The 15,593-nt window shown below is 42.0% G+C and overlaps 1 protein-coding gene across 2 annotated transcripts in view; it reads right to left on the reverse strand.

Moving 5' to 3' along the window:
* Positions 1-725: 725 nt before the first annotated feature.
* NUP205 (nucleoporin 205) overlaps positions 726-15,593 on the reverse strand; it is a 53,513-nt gene continuing 38,645 nt past the window's right edge. For both annotated transcript variants that reach the window (XM_077934875.1, XM_077934874.1), the window contains exons 28-43: positions 15,337-15,528; positions 14,543-14,813; positions 14,237-14,335; positions 13,549-13,697; positions 12,241-12,432; positions 10,466-10,587; positions 9,750-9,888; positions 9,452-9,578; positions 9,126-9,202; positions 8,843-8,971; positions 8,599-8,725; positions 7,947-8,113; positions 7,284-7,407; positions 6,004-6,132; positions 2,071-2,144; positions 726-1,488 (exon numbers count right to left, since the gene is read on the reverse strand). In XM_077934875.1, the coding sequence (XP_077791001.1) occupies positions 1,336-1,488; positions 2,071-2,144; positions 6,004-6,132; positions 7,284-7,407; positions 7,947-8,113; positions 8,599-8,725; positions 8,843-8,971; positions 9,126-9,202; positions 9,452-9,578; positions 9,750-9,888; positions 10,466-10,587; positions 12,241-12,432; positions 13,549-13,697; positions 14,237-14,335; positions 14,543-14,813; positions 15,337-15,528 (2,271 nt within the window). In that variant the 3' untranslated portion in view covers positions 726-1,335. The remainder of the gene's footprint in view (positions 1,489-2,070; positions 2,145-6,003; positions 6,133-7,283; positions 7,408-7,946; positions 8,114-8,598; positions 8,726-8,842; positions 8,972-9,125; positions 9,203-9,451; positions 9,579-9,749; positions 9,889-10,465; positions 10,588-12,240; positions 12,433-13,548; positions 13,698-14,236; positions 14,336-14,542; positions 14,814-15,336; positions 15,529-15,593) is intronic.

Below are 15,593 nucleotides of genomic sequence, written 5' to 3' on the forward strand. Positions count from 1 at the left end.
ACGTGGTGAGGACGCGCGCCTCTCGGTTTGGCTGAAGGAAAAACCCCAGTGGACTGGCAGTGGACTTTCATGTTACGGGAGTCTAGGATCTTCCCTTACAAATAAACATTTGGTAGGATTAGTCCCCGGTGCGCAAAGGATGGTGCTTGACAGGCGAGCAACTTGTTATAGGAAGGTAGAGCAGAGGTTGCTGTTAAATATACACACTAATAATGCATGATCTCTGTAATCATGCGTGGCAAGCAGAAATTAAACCGCAAAGAAGTGTGCTTCAGTACTGGCTTCCAAAGGCGATTCAGGAATCAGGATACTGCTTGGGCACAAGATTGCCCTCAGCCAAAGTGTTTTATGATAAGCTTTTAGAAAAACAACAACACAATAGCACTCTACTATGTATGCATCAGGTTAAGATCCTCAAGGGTGCACACAGGGATAACCTGCAGCTGTCAAGTCCCCTGGAAGTATAGTCTGGAACAGCCCTGTAATTAAAACATTCAGCTGGTAATTAACATGGAATTGCATGCAGGTGAATGAGTACTCAATCATTTCTTTGTCCCCAGCAGAGAGAACAAGTGGTTTGAGTTCTTCAACGGCCAGCCCACAGCAGGTTGAAGAATTTTTTATTTTTGGTAGGCTTTTGTGGCCTTATTTAAAAGACTGTTCTGGAAGTAACACCTCATATTTCTCTTACATTTTTGATGAACAGGGATAGAGTGACATGAGGGTTAAGTTTTAAAATCAGTGAGGGTTTTAATGGTTTAAGCATATCATCCACTTGAATGGAGAAGTTTTCACAATGAATACGTACACAATAAAATAAGTAAAATCTGGTAACCTAGATTCCTCAGGATACATTAACTGCATATTATACAAAACTACAAAACTATTACTACTTCTCTTTTGGAAGCAGTAAGGCAAGAGTACAACTGAGGTGGAGGGTTGTTACTTATGAAGCGGGTTAATTGGTTTTCTATTTTGGCAAGTCATCAAAGAATTGAATCCCCAAAAACAATCTTTATTCCCATCAACATGGTTTGTACTTGTTACAGCTGTGAAAAATCAGCCAAGATCCCATTTCTGATCTAATTTGTTATTTTAAATTACATCTCCTTTCCATAATAGTTTTGTTTTTTGCTTCTACTCAAGATGATTGTATGTATGTATGTTATTTTAAAAATGTTTATTCCCCCCTCCCTTCAATAGGTGGAAATAGAAAGAATTACACAAAACTGATTCATTATTTGAATGAAAAAATATAGCAAAATAGTTTTGACCATAATTTAGAAAATGACACTTGTACAAAAAATAACTTCAGTGAGGCAAAAGCATAAGTCTTCAGGTCCTTGAGAGCCTCAGTAGTCCACGGATGCGTCTAACGAGTGCTTGAATGAAAGTGTAGCGTGATCGGACCTTAGAATAGAGACTTTCAATGTCAAGGAGCTTCTTCTGCAGTGATTCCCCAAAACTGTTGATGGCTTCAATCTGAAGCTGGAGGAGCGGAGAAAAAAATAATGATGTAACTTCTGTTCATTACACCCTGCTTTTTAAACATACATACATACATACATACATACATACATTTCTTTCTTATTTAGAAATACCAGCTCTCATATAAAGTCTAATTAAAGTTATGTGGCTTTGTGAGGGGAAGGCATATCACAAACCCCTGAATGATAAAACATTGGTCTCAATGAGTTATTTCTCAAGCTCTGTTAGGAAAAAAAAAATCAAAGGATCAGGGATAACTGCAATCTTAACAATGTACTCCTTTTAAATTTTATTTCAGAAGGATCTCTCATCCAGAAGTGGAAATGTAACTAGTCATCTTCAGTAATTATGCAAGATATAATGGGAAGCATGAATGATGTTCTATAAGTTCATCAGAGTTTATTCTATGTTTCTTCCCAAATAGAAAAATGAACTAGGTTACAGCTCGTTTGTCTGGAGCAGATAAAGTCAAATCAGCAGCAGAACCAGAAGAGGAGTAGGTGCAGCCTCTTCTTCAGGAGTCCACACATCACACTAAACCAAGGTTTCTGTTTCCAGAAAAGACTATTTGAAAGATCTTACCTGATCTATATCAAGTTGGCTCACTCTGCTCAATCCACTTTTAAAATCGAAGTTAGGATCTGAACTGAAGGTATCTTGGAATTAAAAAAAATGACAATAGTTATTTTTAGGTACAGAACAAGCTTTCAAAATGTATAACATAAAACAATTTATAGGACTGTAGCCTATGTGCCACTGAACTCAAGAGCACTTTCAGCTTAGTAGATATGACAGGATTGTGCTTTAAGATTTCTAGCTTGTTTTGTCTATACAGTAATCGCCTCTCTATACCTTATCATCTTCCTATCCTAATTCTTCACCAAAACATACAGGTAGAAGTGACTTACTTGTCCCAGGTAACCAAACTGGTTTTCCTTTAAGTCAGCCTCTAGCTTTCAACTTGGTGAAGCCACGATCTGAATTTTTGTGACTTGTATGCAGGTGCAACATTAATACACCTGGCTTCAGCTGGCGGCATCATTAAGCTTCCGCAACCCACAAATCAGTGCCATAAAGTATCTGAACATATGGGGGCACAGACAAAGATTCCACACTATATAGGAAAAGGTAGTCAACTCGTTCTTTCTTTTGAACTGAGAGGAAACATGACTTGGGAGATCTGAACCTTGTTGGTGGAATCTCTCCCCATCAAACTCCCTTATCAATATTATCTGTCCCCCATATACCACCCCCATAAAACTACTTGGCTAGTCCCCAAAGGACTCCTCCTGAAAGGACCTATTAAGTTCACCTCTTGAGGAGGTAGATCAAAACTTTACAACATTCAACAAGTTTGCTGAACTTAAAATAATAAAGTACTTCAGTGTACATTTTGTTGAACAAGAGACATCTATTTTTAATGCAGCTGTGTTTGATAATCCAATTAAAATCAGTCCAATCAATGCAAAAAATCCCTCCCCGCACTATTGTGGTGCAGCAATTGCCAAAACTGCATTCAAACACATACTGCTTGCACCAAACAAAAGTAATGTTTATGACTGAATAAAAAATTGTTACCACTAAACTTACTTAAGCAGGCTAAAAACCATTCAGAATTCTTAATTACACTGTCATAACCTAGTGTGTAACTTTAATCACACAGCATAATACAAGAACCCCTAAATTATTAATCCGGGAAGATTGTTCTTTCAGGGCTCTACCATCGCCATCGATCCCTGGCATTGAATGTGTTGGCCTAGTGTGGGGCTCCGAGGTGAGCTTGGCTGTCTGGCTGGTGTACCGGCCACCTAGCGCACCAGCAGCCACCCTGTCAGGCCTGCTGGAGGCGGTGGCCGGCTGGGCCTTGGAGTTCCCTAACCTATTGGTATTGGGGGACTTCAACATCCATGCTGATGCCACTCCCTCCTCACAGGCTCTGGACCTGGTGTCTTCCATGGCGACACTAGGGCTCGCCCAGTTTGTTTCGGGCCCCACCCATCAAGCAGGCCACACGCTGGATTTGATCTTTGGCGTCGGTATAGATGTGATCATGTTTCCTTCGATGAAGGTGCCATGGTCTGATCACTACGCTCTGAAAGCCAGGATTGACGTTCCACCCCCACCCCGCTTGGGTGGCGAGCCGATTTGGGCTCGCCCGCGGAGGCTGATGGACCCTGATAGATTCCGTCAAGCCTTGCGGGACCTTGCTCCCCCTGGCGACTCATTGACTGAGCTTGTTGAGGGCTGGAATACCCAGCTCCTGGCAGCCATCAATGAGATCGCACCTAAGCGCCCTCTGCGTCCCCGCAGAAACCGGGCTCCCTGGTTTACCGAGGTGCTCCGGAAAATGAAGCGGGACCTCAGACGGCTAGAGCGAGTATGGCGGGGTGCCCGTGACGGAGCTTCAAGAACATCCTATAGAGTTTTTATGAAAACCTATGAGATGGCAGTGAAGGCCGCTAAGAAGTCCTACTTCTCGGCCTCCATTGCATCTGCTAGCTCTCGCCCGGCGCAATTATTTAGTATAATTCGATCTTTAACGTCCCTCGAAGGACAGCCAAATTTAAATAACAATTGGACACACAGCTGTGAGGCATTTGCGAGCTTTTTTGCGGAGAAGGTCCTGTTGCTCCGCCATGACCTCCCCGCCAATTTCGATACAATAAAGGAACTGGAGGCCCCTCGACTGTCCTCTGGTCCAGTATTGGACCACTTTGACCGGATATCCCCAGCCGATGTGGACAGACTCCTCCAAGCTGGAAAGCCCACCACTTGTCCTCTCGACCCGTGCCCGTCCTGGCTGATTAGAGCGTGTCCAGACGAGATGCGGGCCCCCCTGGGGGCTATCATCAATCTGTCCCTTGGCACCGGGACATTCCCAGGGGAACTGAAGGAGGCGGTGGTGCGTCCGCTCTTAAAGAAAACATCATTAGATCCTCTAGATCTATCCAATTACCGCCCAGTCTCGAATCTTCCATTCCTGGGTAAGGTGATTGAGAGAGCGGTTGCTGAACAGCTTGGTAGGTTTCTGGATGAAACATCTGCTCTGGATCCATTCCAGTCCGGCTTCCGCGCTGGTCATGGGACCGAGACGGCTCTGGTCGCCCTAACAGATGATCTCCGCAGGCAGCTGGATCAAGGCGGGTCGGGGCTGCTGATTCTTCTAGACCTGTCAGCAGCCTTTGACATGGTCGATCATGAACTCCTGGACCACCGCCTTGCCGACGTGGGGATCCAGGGCACAGTCCTTCAATGGCTGCGCTCGTTTCTCTCTGGTCGGGGACAGAGGGTGGCGCTTGGGGGGGAATTGTCATCGCGCCACTCCTTGGTGTGTGGAGTGCCTCAGGGTGCGATTCTCTCCCCGATGCTTTTTAACATCTTTATGCGCCCCCTCGCCCAGCTTGTCCGGAGTTTTGGGCTGGGTTGCCATCAGTATGCTGATGACACCCAACTCTATCTGCTGATGGATGGCCATCCTGACTCGGCCCCAGACACACTGACCAGATGTCTGGAAGCTGTGGCTGGATGGTTACGTGGGAGCCGGTTGAAGTTAAATCCTGCGAAGACAGAGGTCCTCTGGCTGGGGCGGGACGATATGGGATCGGGGGGGCAACTCCCATCTCTTGCGGGGGTGCAATTGGTGCCAGCACCGTCCGTTAAGAGTCTGGGTGTAATCTTCGATACCTCCCTCTCTATGGAGGCGCAGATTACAGCTATAACTAAGGCGGCATTTTTTCATCTCCGCCAAGCTAAGCAGTTGGCCCCTTATCTCTCTCGCCCTGACCTAGCCACTGTGATCCATGCGACGGTCACCCCCAGACTGGATTATTGTAACTCGCTCTACATGGGGCTGCCCTTGAGACTGACCCAGAAACTCCAGCGGGTACAGAATGCCGCAGCGAGACTGCTTACGGGGTCCTCGCTGCGAGATCACATTCACCCGGTGCTAAACCACCTGCACTGGCTCCTGGTGGAGTATAGGATCAGGTTTAAGGTGCTGGTTTTAACCTTTAAAGCCCTATACGGCCTAGGACCCTCGTACCTACGGGACCGCCTCTCCTGGTATGCCCCACAGAGAAACCTACGATCTGTAAATAAAAACATCCTTAAGGTCCCAGGCCTCAGAGAGGTTAGGCTGGCCTCAACTAGAGCCAGGGCCTTCTCGGCTGCGGCTCCAATCTGGTGGAATGCTCTGTCACAAGAGACTAGGGCCCTGCGGGACCTGACATCTTTCCGCAGGGCCTGCAAGACAGAGTTGTTCCACCAGGCCTTTGGTCAGGGCGCAGCCTGACTCCCTCCTCTGGCAACCTGCACAGAATTTTGCCTAATCGGTTGCCAACAATTTGATTTTAATTAATTTTTATAATGGAATGTTTTTAGAATGTTTTTAGAATTTGACTGTTTGACTATTTGACTGTTGTTAGCCGCCCTGAGCCCGGCTTCGGCTGGGGAGGGCGGGATATAAATAAAATTTATTATTATTATTATTATTATTAAAAGTCTGAGGAAAACTACCTTGTAATCTTCTGCTCTTGATTCGATTCCTGGAGGCCAAAAGAGAATCCTGAGAATCAGTAGGGGTACAGTGTAGCAGGTAGTGTTCCAGGTGCCGCCAAAGAATGAAAAGGCATGTTTCTATAATATCTGCAAGCATTTCTAGTAAAGGAAAATGCATAGAGAGAGAGAGAGAGTTTGGAAATGAGGGCTCCTAAGAGCCCCTATATTGCCTCAACATTATTCTAGAAAACTTAACCATCTTTAAGTACTAACACAAACAAGACCACATTTCTCCAGGGCAGGTCTTTCCCCACAACATTCATGCATATTTCCAAAACACAGGTAGGAGACAAAACTGTTGTTGATACTGTCCTATTGTTATCACCACCATAAACAACATCATATTTATACTCTGCCTTTTTCCCTGACAGGACTCAAGGCAACTTACAGATAAAACCAAAACCACTAAAAACATAGGAAAATTAAACATTGAAACAGATTTTTTATATGTAATTAGCTTGAATTCTATCAAACATACATAATTACCAAAAAGCAGCAGCACAGCACTAGTCCTTTATGTAAAAGCAGTCAATTCCCAAAAGGCTGTTGGAACAAGAAGGGAGGAAGCCTGTCTAGTTTCCCTAGGGAGGCAGGTTCCAGAGTCACAGAGAAGGCCCTACACTGGTAATTTCCCAAACAAACATGTGTAAGAAGAAACTGCAGGCCACCTTACCACCAACACACACTACTAAAGCATTAAACAATTTAACAGTTTTGCATTACATGTCCAACAAACAAAAAAGAAATTAAGAAACCCTTAAGACCAGAAACTACTTCTGCCTCTTAAAAAGGGACAGAACCTTCTCTCTTACTATATTCCACTGTTTACGAATGAGATTCATATCAGTAACCAAAAACAGGGTTTTGACATTTTCTTATGTTACACTGATAAATTTGAAGGGCATTGGAGCTAGTTTCTAGACCAGTGATAATGCAGTTTTGTACTATAAATTATTCATTGTTAACCACATATCTGAATGAAGGAGACACTTCCATCGATCTGTAAGTAAACATCACAAGTTCAGGTTTGCAAGGAGTGTGTCCTTAGTTGGGTACCATACCCTGCAAGCTTTCATGATCTAGAAAAGTCAATATTTAAAGTGTGAAGATTGACGAATAAGCCCCTCTCTCCCTCAGATTTCATGAACAAGTTCTGAATTTCCAATTTTTTTAAAAAGCTGACTTAGAAATTTCACCAGTAAAATTTTCAGTGTCTCATCATAATTATCAAAAGATACAGCAACACAGAGAAAGCAACTTGGCTCGATTGTTGATCAACTTCACCAACCGTCGCTTTGCCAAGATGTATTTTTGGGTAGTAGAAATTTTGTCTACTCCAGCGAGCATAACTGACTGGCACAACTGTGAAAAGAACAAACACACATATAAAGACATACTAGACATACTACCATGTAGCTGTTCACCAAAGTGTGTAGGAGCCCTACAGACTCCACTACACAGAAAATCTGACTTCATCCTATTTTACAGAAAACTTAAAAACATGTTAATGGGAAGCTTTGGATTTATGACTACTTTTGTTCTTAAAAGAAATCAACTTACATATTTTCAAACAAACTAATCCCTAACCTGATAATCTCTGTGAAGTTTGAGGGGGGGAAATAGTTTAATTATATAATTTTATTCTATCAGGGAAAGTAAAAATGTTTAGATGTGTCTAAACCCAGAATGTTTACCTCACACTAGCCCTTCTGAGAGTTAATAAGTATAAATATAGATGTTGAAAGAAAAACCCAACAGGATGTTTTTCTGGAATGTTAGAATAATGTTATGGCCACTGATACATTTACTAAGCTTTCCTTCACCAACTGGTTATTTACAATAATGATACATTCTTTTGCATAATAAATCTGAAGGAGACTCAAAGGAACAGAAGTGGTTACCTCTTTTATCTCATCTGGTGGCAGTTGCTCCACATTCTGCAACTTGCTAACACTCTGACGATGGCTGTCGTAGTAACTGAAGAAGTCATTGGCACTCTGCTTTAACAGATAGACAATTATACCCAAGCCAGGCAAACGCCAATAAGGAATCACCGCTGCTTGTGGATCTAAAACAGATGACAACCCAAGTTTTAAAAATTAGCTTAAATTCCCTGAGGGGCGGTAGTTAAAGCCTAAATTTATAAACATTGAAATTAATTTATATATAGATAAATACAAAGATAAATTGATGTAACCGCATTACTTATTTTGTTATAGTTGTTTCACACAACCAAATACGGCTATCTGGGCAGTATTTTCAAAGCCTAATCACTATTTCTGTCATATAAAAGCCTAATCACTATTTCTGTCATATAAAACTGCTGGCAAGATATAAGACTGATATATAAGACATAATAATAAATAAGCTGTTTAAAAGCCTGATCCACCATAGAAAATTTCTCAAACCTTCCTGCAGCATCTCATAACACAATGTAAAGGGAATTTTCAGTATATGAGAAAGAACATGCCGAGGTTTGTTAACTTCTTGCCAGTGTTAACTCAGCTTCTGGAATACAGTCCCTGTTCTACACCAGTAAAACCGCAAACCAACCTTGTCGAGGTCCATCTCGATTAGTGGTCTCAGACAGGCTAGGAGTGAAGAGGCAAACTGTGTGCTCGAAGGTGGGGGCACACTGCATCATCAGCAACTGGCAGTATTCCATCACATTGGCACAGATCTGCAGATAAAAAGCAAGAACAGCAACATCCTTAGGATAATGGCAAAAAAAGGAGAAACAGACATTTTACCATTGTGAAAAAGGGACTTTTAGTTGTATTACTCAGCAGAGGCTCACCTGTTGCATGGCCAGTTCAATTTCATCTCTCTTGTTCACTTTGTCTCCCTCTGCTTGATCGTCTTGCAGCTTAAACTGACGCAATCTATCACCACCACCAAACCTTGTTAGGAGGCCCAAGCACTGGCGCTGAAAATCAAAGGAAGGTAGAGAAACTGATGACTGTTCCCGCCTGCCAGGTATAGCTGCTTGTTATCTATTGCATGTCTGTCATACCAGGGAGGAGGGAGTTGAATTCAAACCATTAACACGAAACGGTTGCTGTGATCATAAAATTGCATACCTGAAATCGCCCAATATGTCCTTGCAGTTCAATCTGCATCCCTTCAGTAACATCAAGGTCAAAATCACCTAGTGCACCTAATGAAATATAATACAATGGGGGCTCAATACTTATTTTTATTCTTCTTCTGGTTAGAACGCATAATCAAATAAGCGACACATAAACATTAGCCCAAGTGTTTTTGTGAACTTGACACGCCTATTCAGTTCTATGCAAGTCAAAAGTTTGCACATACTTTTACGAAGGTGAGTTTGATGAAAGAGATATTTGTATGTAACAAAGTTAATGATTAGAACGACTATAAACTGTCTGCCAAAGGTACCCACCAGGCAGAGCAGCTTTGCTGATTATCCCAGTCAGCAAGGCCAGTTCTTGCAAGGACCCCACACTGACTTCTTGACACCGCAAGATTGCTTGGATAGTATCTGAATGTGATATTAGGAACTGCAAAACCTATAATGAAACAAGAAAGTATATACAGAAATAAAATACAATTAAGAACTTTAGGACAACGTATCAGTAGAGGAGGCTTGGAAATAGCAAAACATAAAACACGAAGTCTGCTGTGGGAGTAACAGTAATGAATCGCCGACACCACTAGGAATTTCTTGCATTTTCCCTTACCTGTCCTGCAGCCTGTGCGTGCTCTGCCATACTTGATGTGAGGATGACCTGGCACAGCCGAAGAGCTGGCAGAAGAATCTGGCGATAGCGTTCTACAGGAGCCGGAATAAAGACGGGGGTTTCTCGCATTCCAAATATTCTGAAGAAAGGAGATAAAAGAAAATGAGAAAGTAATTAACTGGTAGATTTTTTAAAACACCACAGCAACTCATCAGTACATAAAGTTATGAAAGCTGAGCGCTGCCCCCACTCTCTGTCGAGTGGTAGCAAAAGTCCAGTGGGTTCCAGGAGCTCCCCAGGGTTTGTCCTCCTTTGAAGAATCAAAGACGTGGAGGAGACTGACATAGCTTTAAGAAATATAATTGATTCACATATTTACACCCTCAGTCTGCAAGGAGGGAGTCCAAATCTTATGGCATGGTCATCTCAAGAGAGGCTTGTTCCTATCAACAGTGCAGCACACGAGTCAAAGGCTGCAGAGCTACTTATAGTGAAATAATTTTGTACCACATCTCCAGCAAGCATGCACTATTACTAATATACTTATACCTGTTTGGATAGGATCCTTCCTGACACAGCAGCATGAATTCAATGAAGGCATATAAATGTTAATCGTTGTAAAACACAGAGTGGGGCCTCAGCATTGAGAGGTTTTGTTCTCGGGATGTGTTCGCAACTTGGGACATAATTCTGAGGACAAATTGTATGACACTTACCCCTGCTGATCTGTTTCCGGTCGCATGTCATATACCTGACACTGGGCAAGCTTCACAATCACTCCAGATCTACGTAACTCTAGTGCTCCCTGCTGTATTTTGGCCACTTTGGTCAGGAATGCCTGAAACATATTGTAAAAAATAAAGAAAATGAATTTCAAAAAGAACATAGGACAATATTTTTGTTTAAGTATTTTTCTGTCAGCAACCTTAAAACATACCCTCAAGTTAAAACTCAAAAACTGAATTAAATTTGCTTATTTAACTCATCCAATGGACGTGATTTAAAATACACTTATTTAGAATTCTAGGATTTAAAAGCAACTTGGAATAACACATGGTGTTGCACTAATCTAAGAAATTGCTGAGAGGTTTTTTCTATGAACTGATTCCCCCATAACATGTCATAAACTGCATTTGAAATGCTTCTAAGCCTCAGAGGCAACTTGCCATGTAGGAACTGGGGTTTGTGTGTGTGTGTGTGTGTGTGTGTGTGTGTGTGTGTGTGTGTGTGTAAAAGCTGTAGGTCAAGAAATATAATTCTAAAGCACCCACAACTTGTTGAATTAGGTTTTCAGATTTCGGATACTGGCTATACAGGCTACTGCCCCTTAAAAGACAAGCAATTGCTGAGGAGCAGAAAGGGAAATCTCGCCTGATCCAGTACAGCAGAGCAGATCCAGAACTTGCTATGTACAGAAGTGGAGAAAAGACTAGGATGGAAGTAGGAATCCTAGTCCAGCAACCTGACACACCTTTCTTTCTTCAAAGAACTTTCCTACAGCTGGAGAGGAGAACACCCTGTGTTTTATACCACTAAGTAAGCTATAAGAAGTATGAGGATAAGACATCTCTATCTAGTTAATATTTGTAATAGGAACCCTGATGTGACACAACACTTATTAAGCCAGGTTATGCATGAGGTCCATGAACCCACACACCGTTTCTTTTGCTCTTGCCGTGGTTCCTCCTGCCGTACAAATAGAGAAACAAGCCAGGAAGCTACAGCTGACCATAGCTTCCCATTATGCACAAACTGGGAACAGTGATTCCCAAACATGCCAGTACCATCTTCCCCCAAAAGTAAGACATCCCCCCAAAATAAGACCTACTTCCAGTTTTGCCTCCCGCTGTAATATAAGGCATCCCCCCTCAAAATAAGACCTCCCCGATAATAAGGCCTCCCCCGAACATAAGGCCTCCCCGGAATATACGGTAAGGCCCCTGAAGGCGTCTGACTCCTCTGGACCGTAGCAGCGGGCGCCACTGCACAGCTCACTGATTGGCCGCAGGGCAGCCGGAGCTGTTCAGGCAGTGCAAGGTCTCTTTAAATCAGAGAGCCCATGCGGCCGCCAGGACAATCTGCAGCCTGCTGCTCGCTCTGCCCTGACGGAGTCTGGCTGACTCACAGTTAGACAATAAATGTGTACCATATTCTTCTTCATGGAAAAATAAGACATCCCCTGAAAATAAGACATAGCACATCTTTGGGAGCAAAAATTAATATAAGACACTGTCTTATTTTGGGGGAAACAGGGTATATGAAACCATGTTTTAAAGTTGTCTTACAAATCTTGGCTTGTTTGGATGCCATACACCACAATTCCCAGTTTGCATGTAACAGGAAGCTTTGGTTAACTGTGGTTTCCGTGCTTGTTCTTTACTTGCACAAAGGGGCTGTATGCAGGTTCATGATGCTCATGCATATCTTGGATTATTAATCCAGGATTTGGCTGTGTGGAACCCAGGTCACTGAACAGTTATTAAGAACTTACCATTTTTGACTCATAGGTGTACAGTGCTTTAAGTAGAGGAGGCTGGGGTGTAAGTAAGCTTTGCAGCTTGAGGTCGTCATCTGCTAGGCTATCTACAAGCACTTTTAGATAGCCACTGTTGGAGAGATACAACAACCATTGCTGCTGTTTATCTACAGAGATGATGCGATCAAGCAAGGCTAGTGCTAGCATCTGAAAAACAAATATGAAAGATTAAATTCCTCAAGAAAGGATACAAAAATTATCTAATATCTGCCACAGCTTATTTAAAAAACGGGGTCTGCAACTATGTTGAAATAATGGGAATGTACAATATCTGCAGACTAGTTAAGATGATACTGGCCCCTAATACTTTAATGTTTTACATTTGCAAGCATGTCAACAAATATTGTACTATAGGAAGTTATTAGTCTATAGTTGCAGCTGCATATCTTGCTAGAATGCAAAATGAGAGAAAAATGATTCCCAGTTTCAGAGGTGCTCTATGGGGGTTGCTGCTGTGCTAGTTCCAAGAAATCTCCACAAAAGCAAAAACTAGTGAAATTTTCTTGTTTTCAAATAACATTATTTTAAAAGTTCTGATAGTAAATAAATTTTGTGAATGGGCCACTAATCTCCAGATTTAAGAAATGTGTAAGAAAACATGCATTTAACCTACCCCCACTCTAGATCACTGACTGCTGTGATATCAAGAGTTGGGTAGACATTATCAAGGTGGGTGGCAAATGTAGATGTTATTTTTAGTGGCAACAACCTTTTTTATAATGTCCAGTTTGGTTGGTCATGATTATGTACATGCTATTCATCATTAACCGTGTTTCTTCACAAACTGGTGAATTACATTGAAACTATATGGACTGCTTTAAAAATGAAGAACAGAACAAGAGTAAACACTGGGCATTCTTTCCCAACCTTAATAGCTTACATTATGTTCGCTCTTCATTATCTACTACCTTTTCTGCTATAGAACCAACTTTAAGTACAAATGCAGTCATTTTTTCCAAATGTAAAAACTGAATGATGTAACAAGGAAAGCAGGCTAACAGCTGCATTACTCAGGCACAGGTAGCAAACGTTTACCACACTTCACCTGGTATATATGTATTCTCACCGGAAAATAATTATCAAAAGCAAGTACGTAAGATATGAAAGACTTACTGAACTTCTTTTTAAAAAATCCTAAACTGTCAAGTAATTCTTTAATAAATATTTGAATGTTCCAAAATTCAGACATCAGTGTGTGTTTCTCCCCAAATTGTGACCTGAACCTGTTTAAAATTAAAATACAGAATATCTTATTTTATTTACCCGTCCAATTTCATGACCATCACAGGCATCTCGGCAGACCACCTCCATTAGGGCAGAACCATAGCTTTCAATAATTGCCATGTTCTCTCTCTGCAGTTTACTGTAAGCATCTTCAGGCGCTGTTAAACGCTCCCACGTGGTCTTCTTGGCTATAAAGAGGAAGAAAAGGACAAAATTAAAGGCGAACAACTACATTTGCCTTCATAGGGAGGGGAAGAGGAGAGTATTTTAGTTGGAATGTTCAAATGAGAAAATAGATCCCTCAGCAAAGAACGTTACTTGTAACAAAATACAAACAAAAAAGCTTCTTCGGGTGAACTCTGATAGGAAACACACACATATTTACTTCAGTGAAAGGACACAAGATGCCTTCAATGGAAATGTGCTCATGACAGAAGAAAATTAACCACTCCATTCACACTTTTGGGTCACTGAAGTCTATGAACATAGATGAAGTCAAAGGCTGGATATGGGGCATGGAATAAAACTGACCAGTCAGCTTCATATATATATGGGACTGGGAAATAATGGCTTTGGGAAGCCTGAAAAAACCCCAGAAATAAAGTTATTATTGCTGATGGAGAATGCGGGGGGAAGTATGGGACTGTGAACTCTGGTCATATAAAGAGATCCAATATAGTTGCAAATGCAGCGCATGTTTTCTTTTCATCACCATTTTGTATTCTACCTGCTTCTAGGGTGTCCGGTTCATCTGGTCTCTGAGCAATCTGCAAGTAGTAAAGCAGTGATCCATACAGGTGTGTTCTCACTCGCTGGAAGCCACCACCTGCTCAGACAGAAAAAAGGGTATTTATACTGTGGAAAAAGACAGCACACATAAACCATTCTTCTGTTGCTATCCACCTCTACTTATTTACAGAATGCTGGCTTTTGTAATGCAAACGCCGATCTGTTTCCCTAGAATCTGGGGAGCACATCAATCAACTGCTTCAAAGATTATGGAATCTATTTTATTGTGGTCATTAAAAATTACCTGTTTTCAGAATGAAATCCAGAATCTTTTTCAATATGATATGTAGAGAAGAGTCTCCGATAGAGGCGAATCCCACCACCATGCCTTCAGAACCAGGTGGTGTTGTGAAAGAACCATCCAGCATCAAGACAAACTGCGAGTGCCCAGGCAAAGGGACGGCAAATGGCTCCTTTTGCTCTGTTCGCACACACTGACTTAAGTGGGCGGTCAGGGTGAACACGGCTGCCGCCACAACAGGCATTAACTCCTGAGCAGCATCGTCATTCAGGATCTTACGGGAACAAAAGAAAGAGTTGCTATTTTGGTACATGCTTGCGATACACGTCTGCATAATTTCTATAGGCATCTCTAATACAAATTACTATAAGCAGAATGTTCAATATTAAATAGCAATGAGACAAATGTGTCTCAGTCATGAAGCGGTGTGTGGTACAGAAACACTGATCTCCTTGCTGGATCCCGCCCCCCAAACTCTCTACTTTGATTGGATCCAAAAGGTACATCTATGACAATCCAGGAACATTTAAAAGCCCATATCCAGCCTCCCAAACCTCCCTTGAGTAAGTGTTAAAAAGTCTGTAAAGTAAAGTTGGGAAGCAACAGTAACAAAAGCTAAATAAGTGGCATAGCTGACTCAGAGCACATAGATTTTGTTAGGGGAAACTGCTGGTAAATATGAATGGATTGGAAACCATTAGATATTTCATAATTCAACTGTGCATTTTAAAAAACTCAAAACGGACACCCAAATTTGCCGTCAGTGTCACCATACCATGACATTTCATGAGGCTTACCTTGTCATGCAAATCTTGTAAGAGATCACGGATAATAAGCTGCCTATCTTCAGGTTGTATAAGGTCCTGTGGGCAGGCAGTTAATATGATTTCCACCAACTGCCTCCAGGACTCCAGAGCATGCCGCTTAGCATAGAGACACTGAAGGAGCTTGTTCCGTTCCACAACATACTGGAGAATTGTGTTGATTTCCTGGACGGTCAAGGAAAGGGTTATCTCATAGGAGACCAAAAAAGGCTCTATTTTTAAACAAAGTT

Source organism: Podarcis muralis, chromosome 10 (genome assembly GCF_964188315.1).
Source record: "Podarcis muralis chromosome 10, rPodMur119.hap1.1, whole genome shotgun sequence".
Lineage (NCBI taxonomy): Eukaryota > Metazoa > Chordata > Lepidosauria > Squamata > Lacertidae > Podarcis > Podarcis muralis.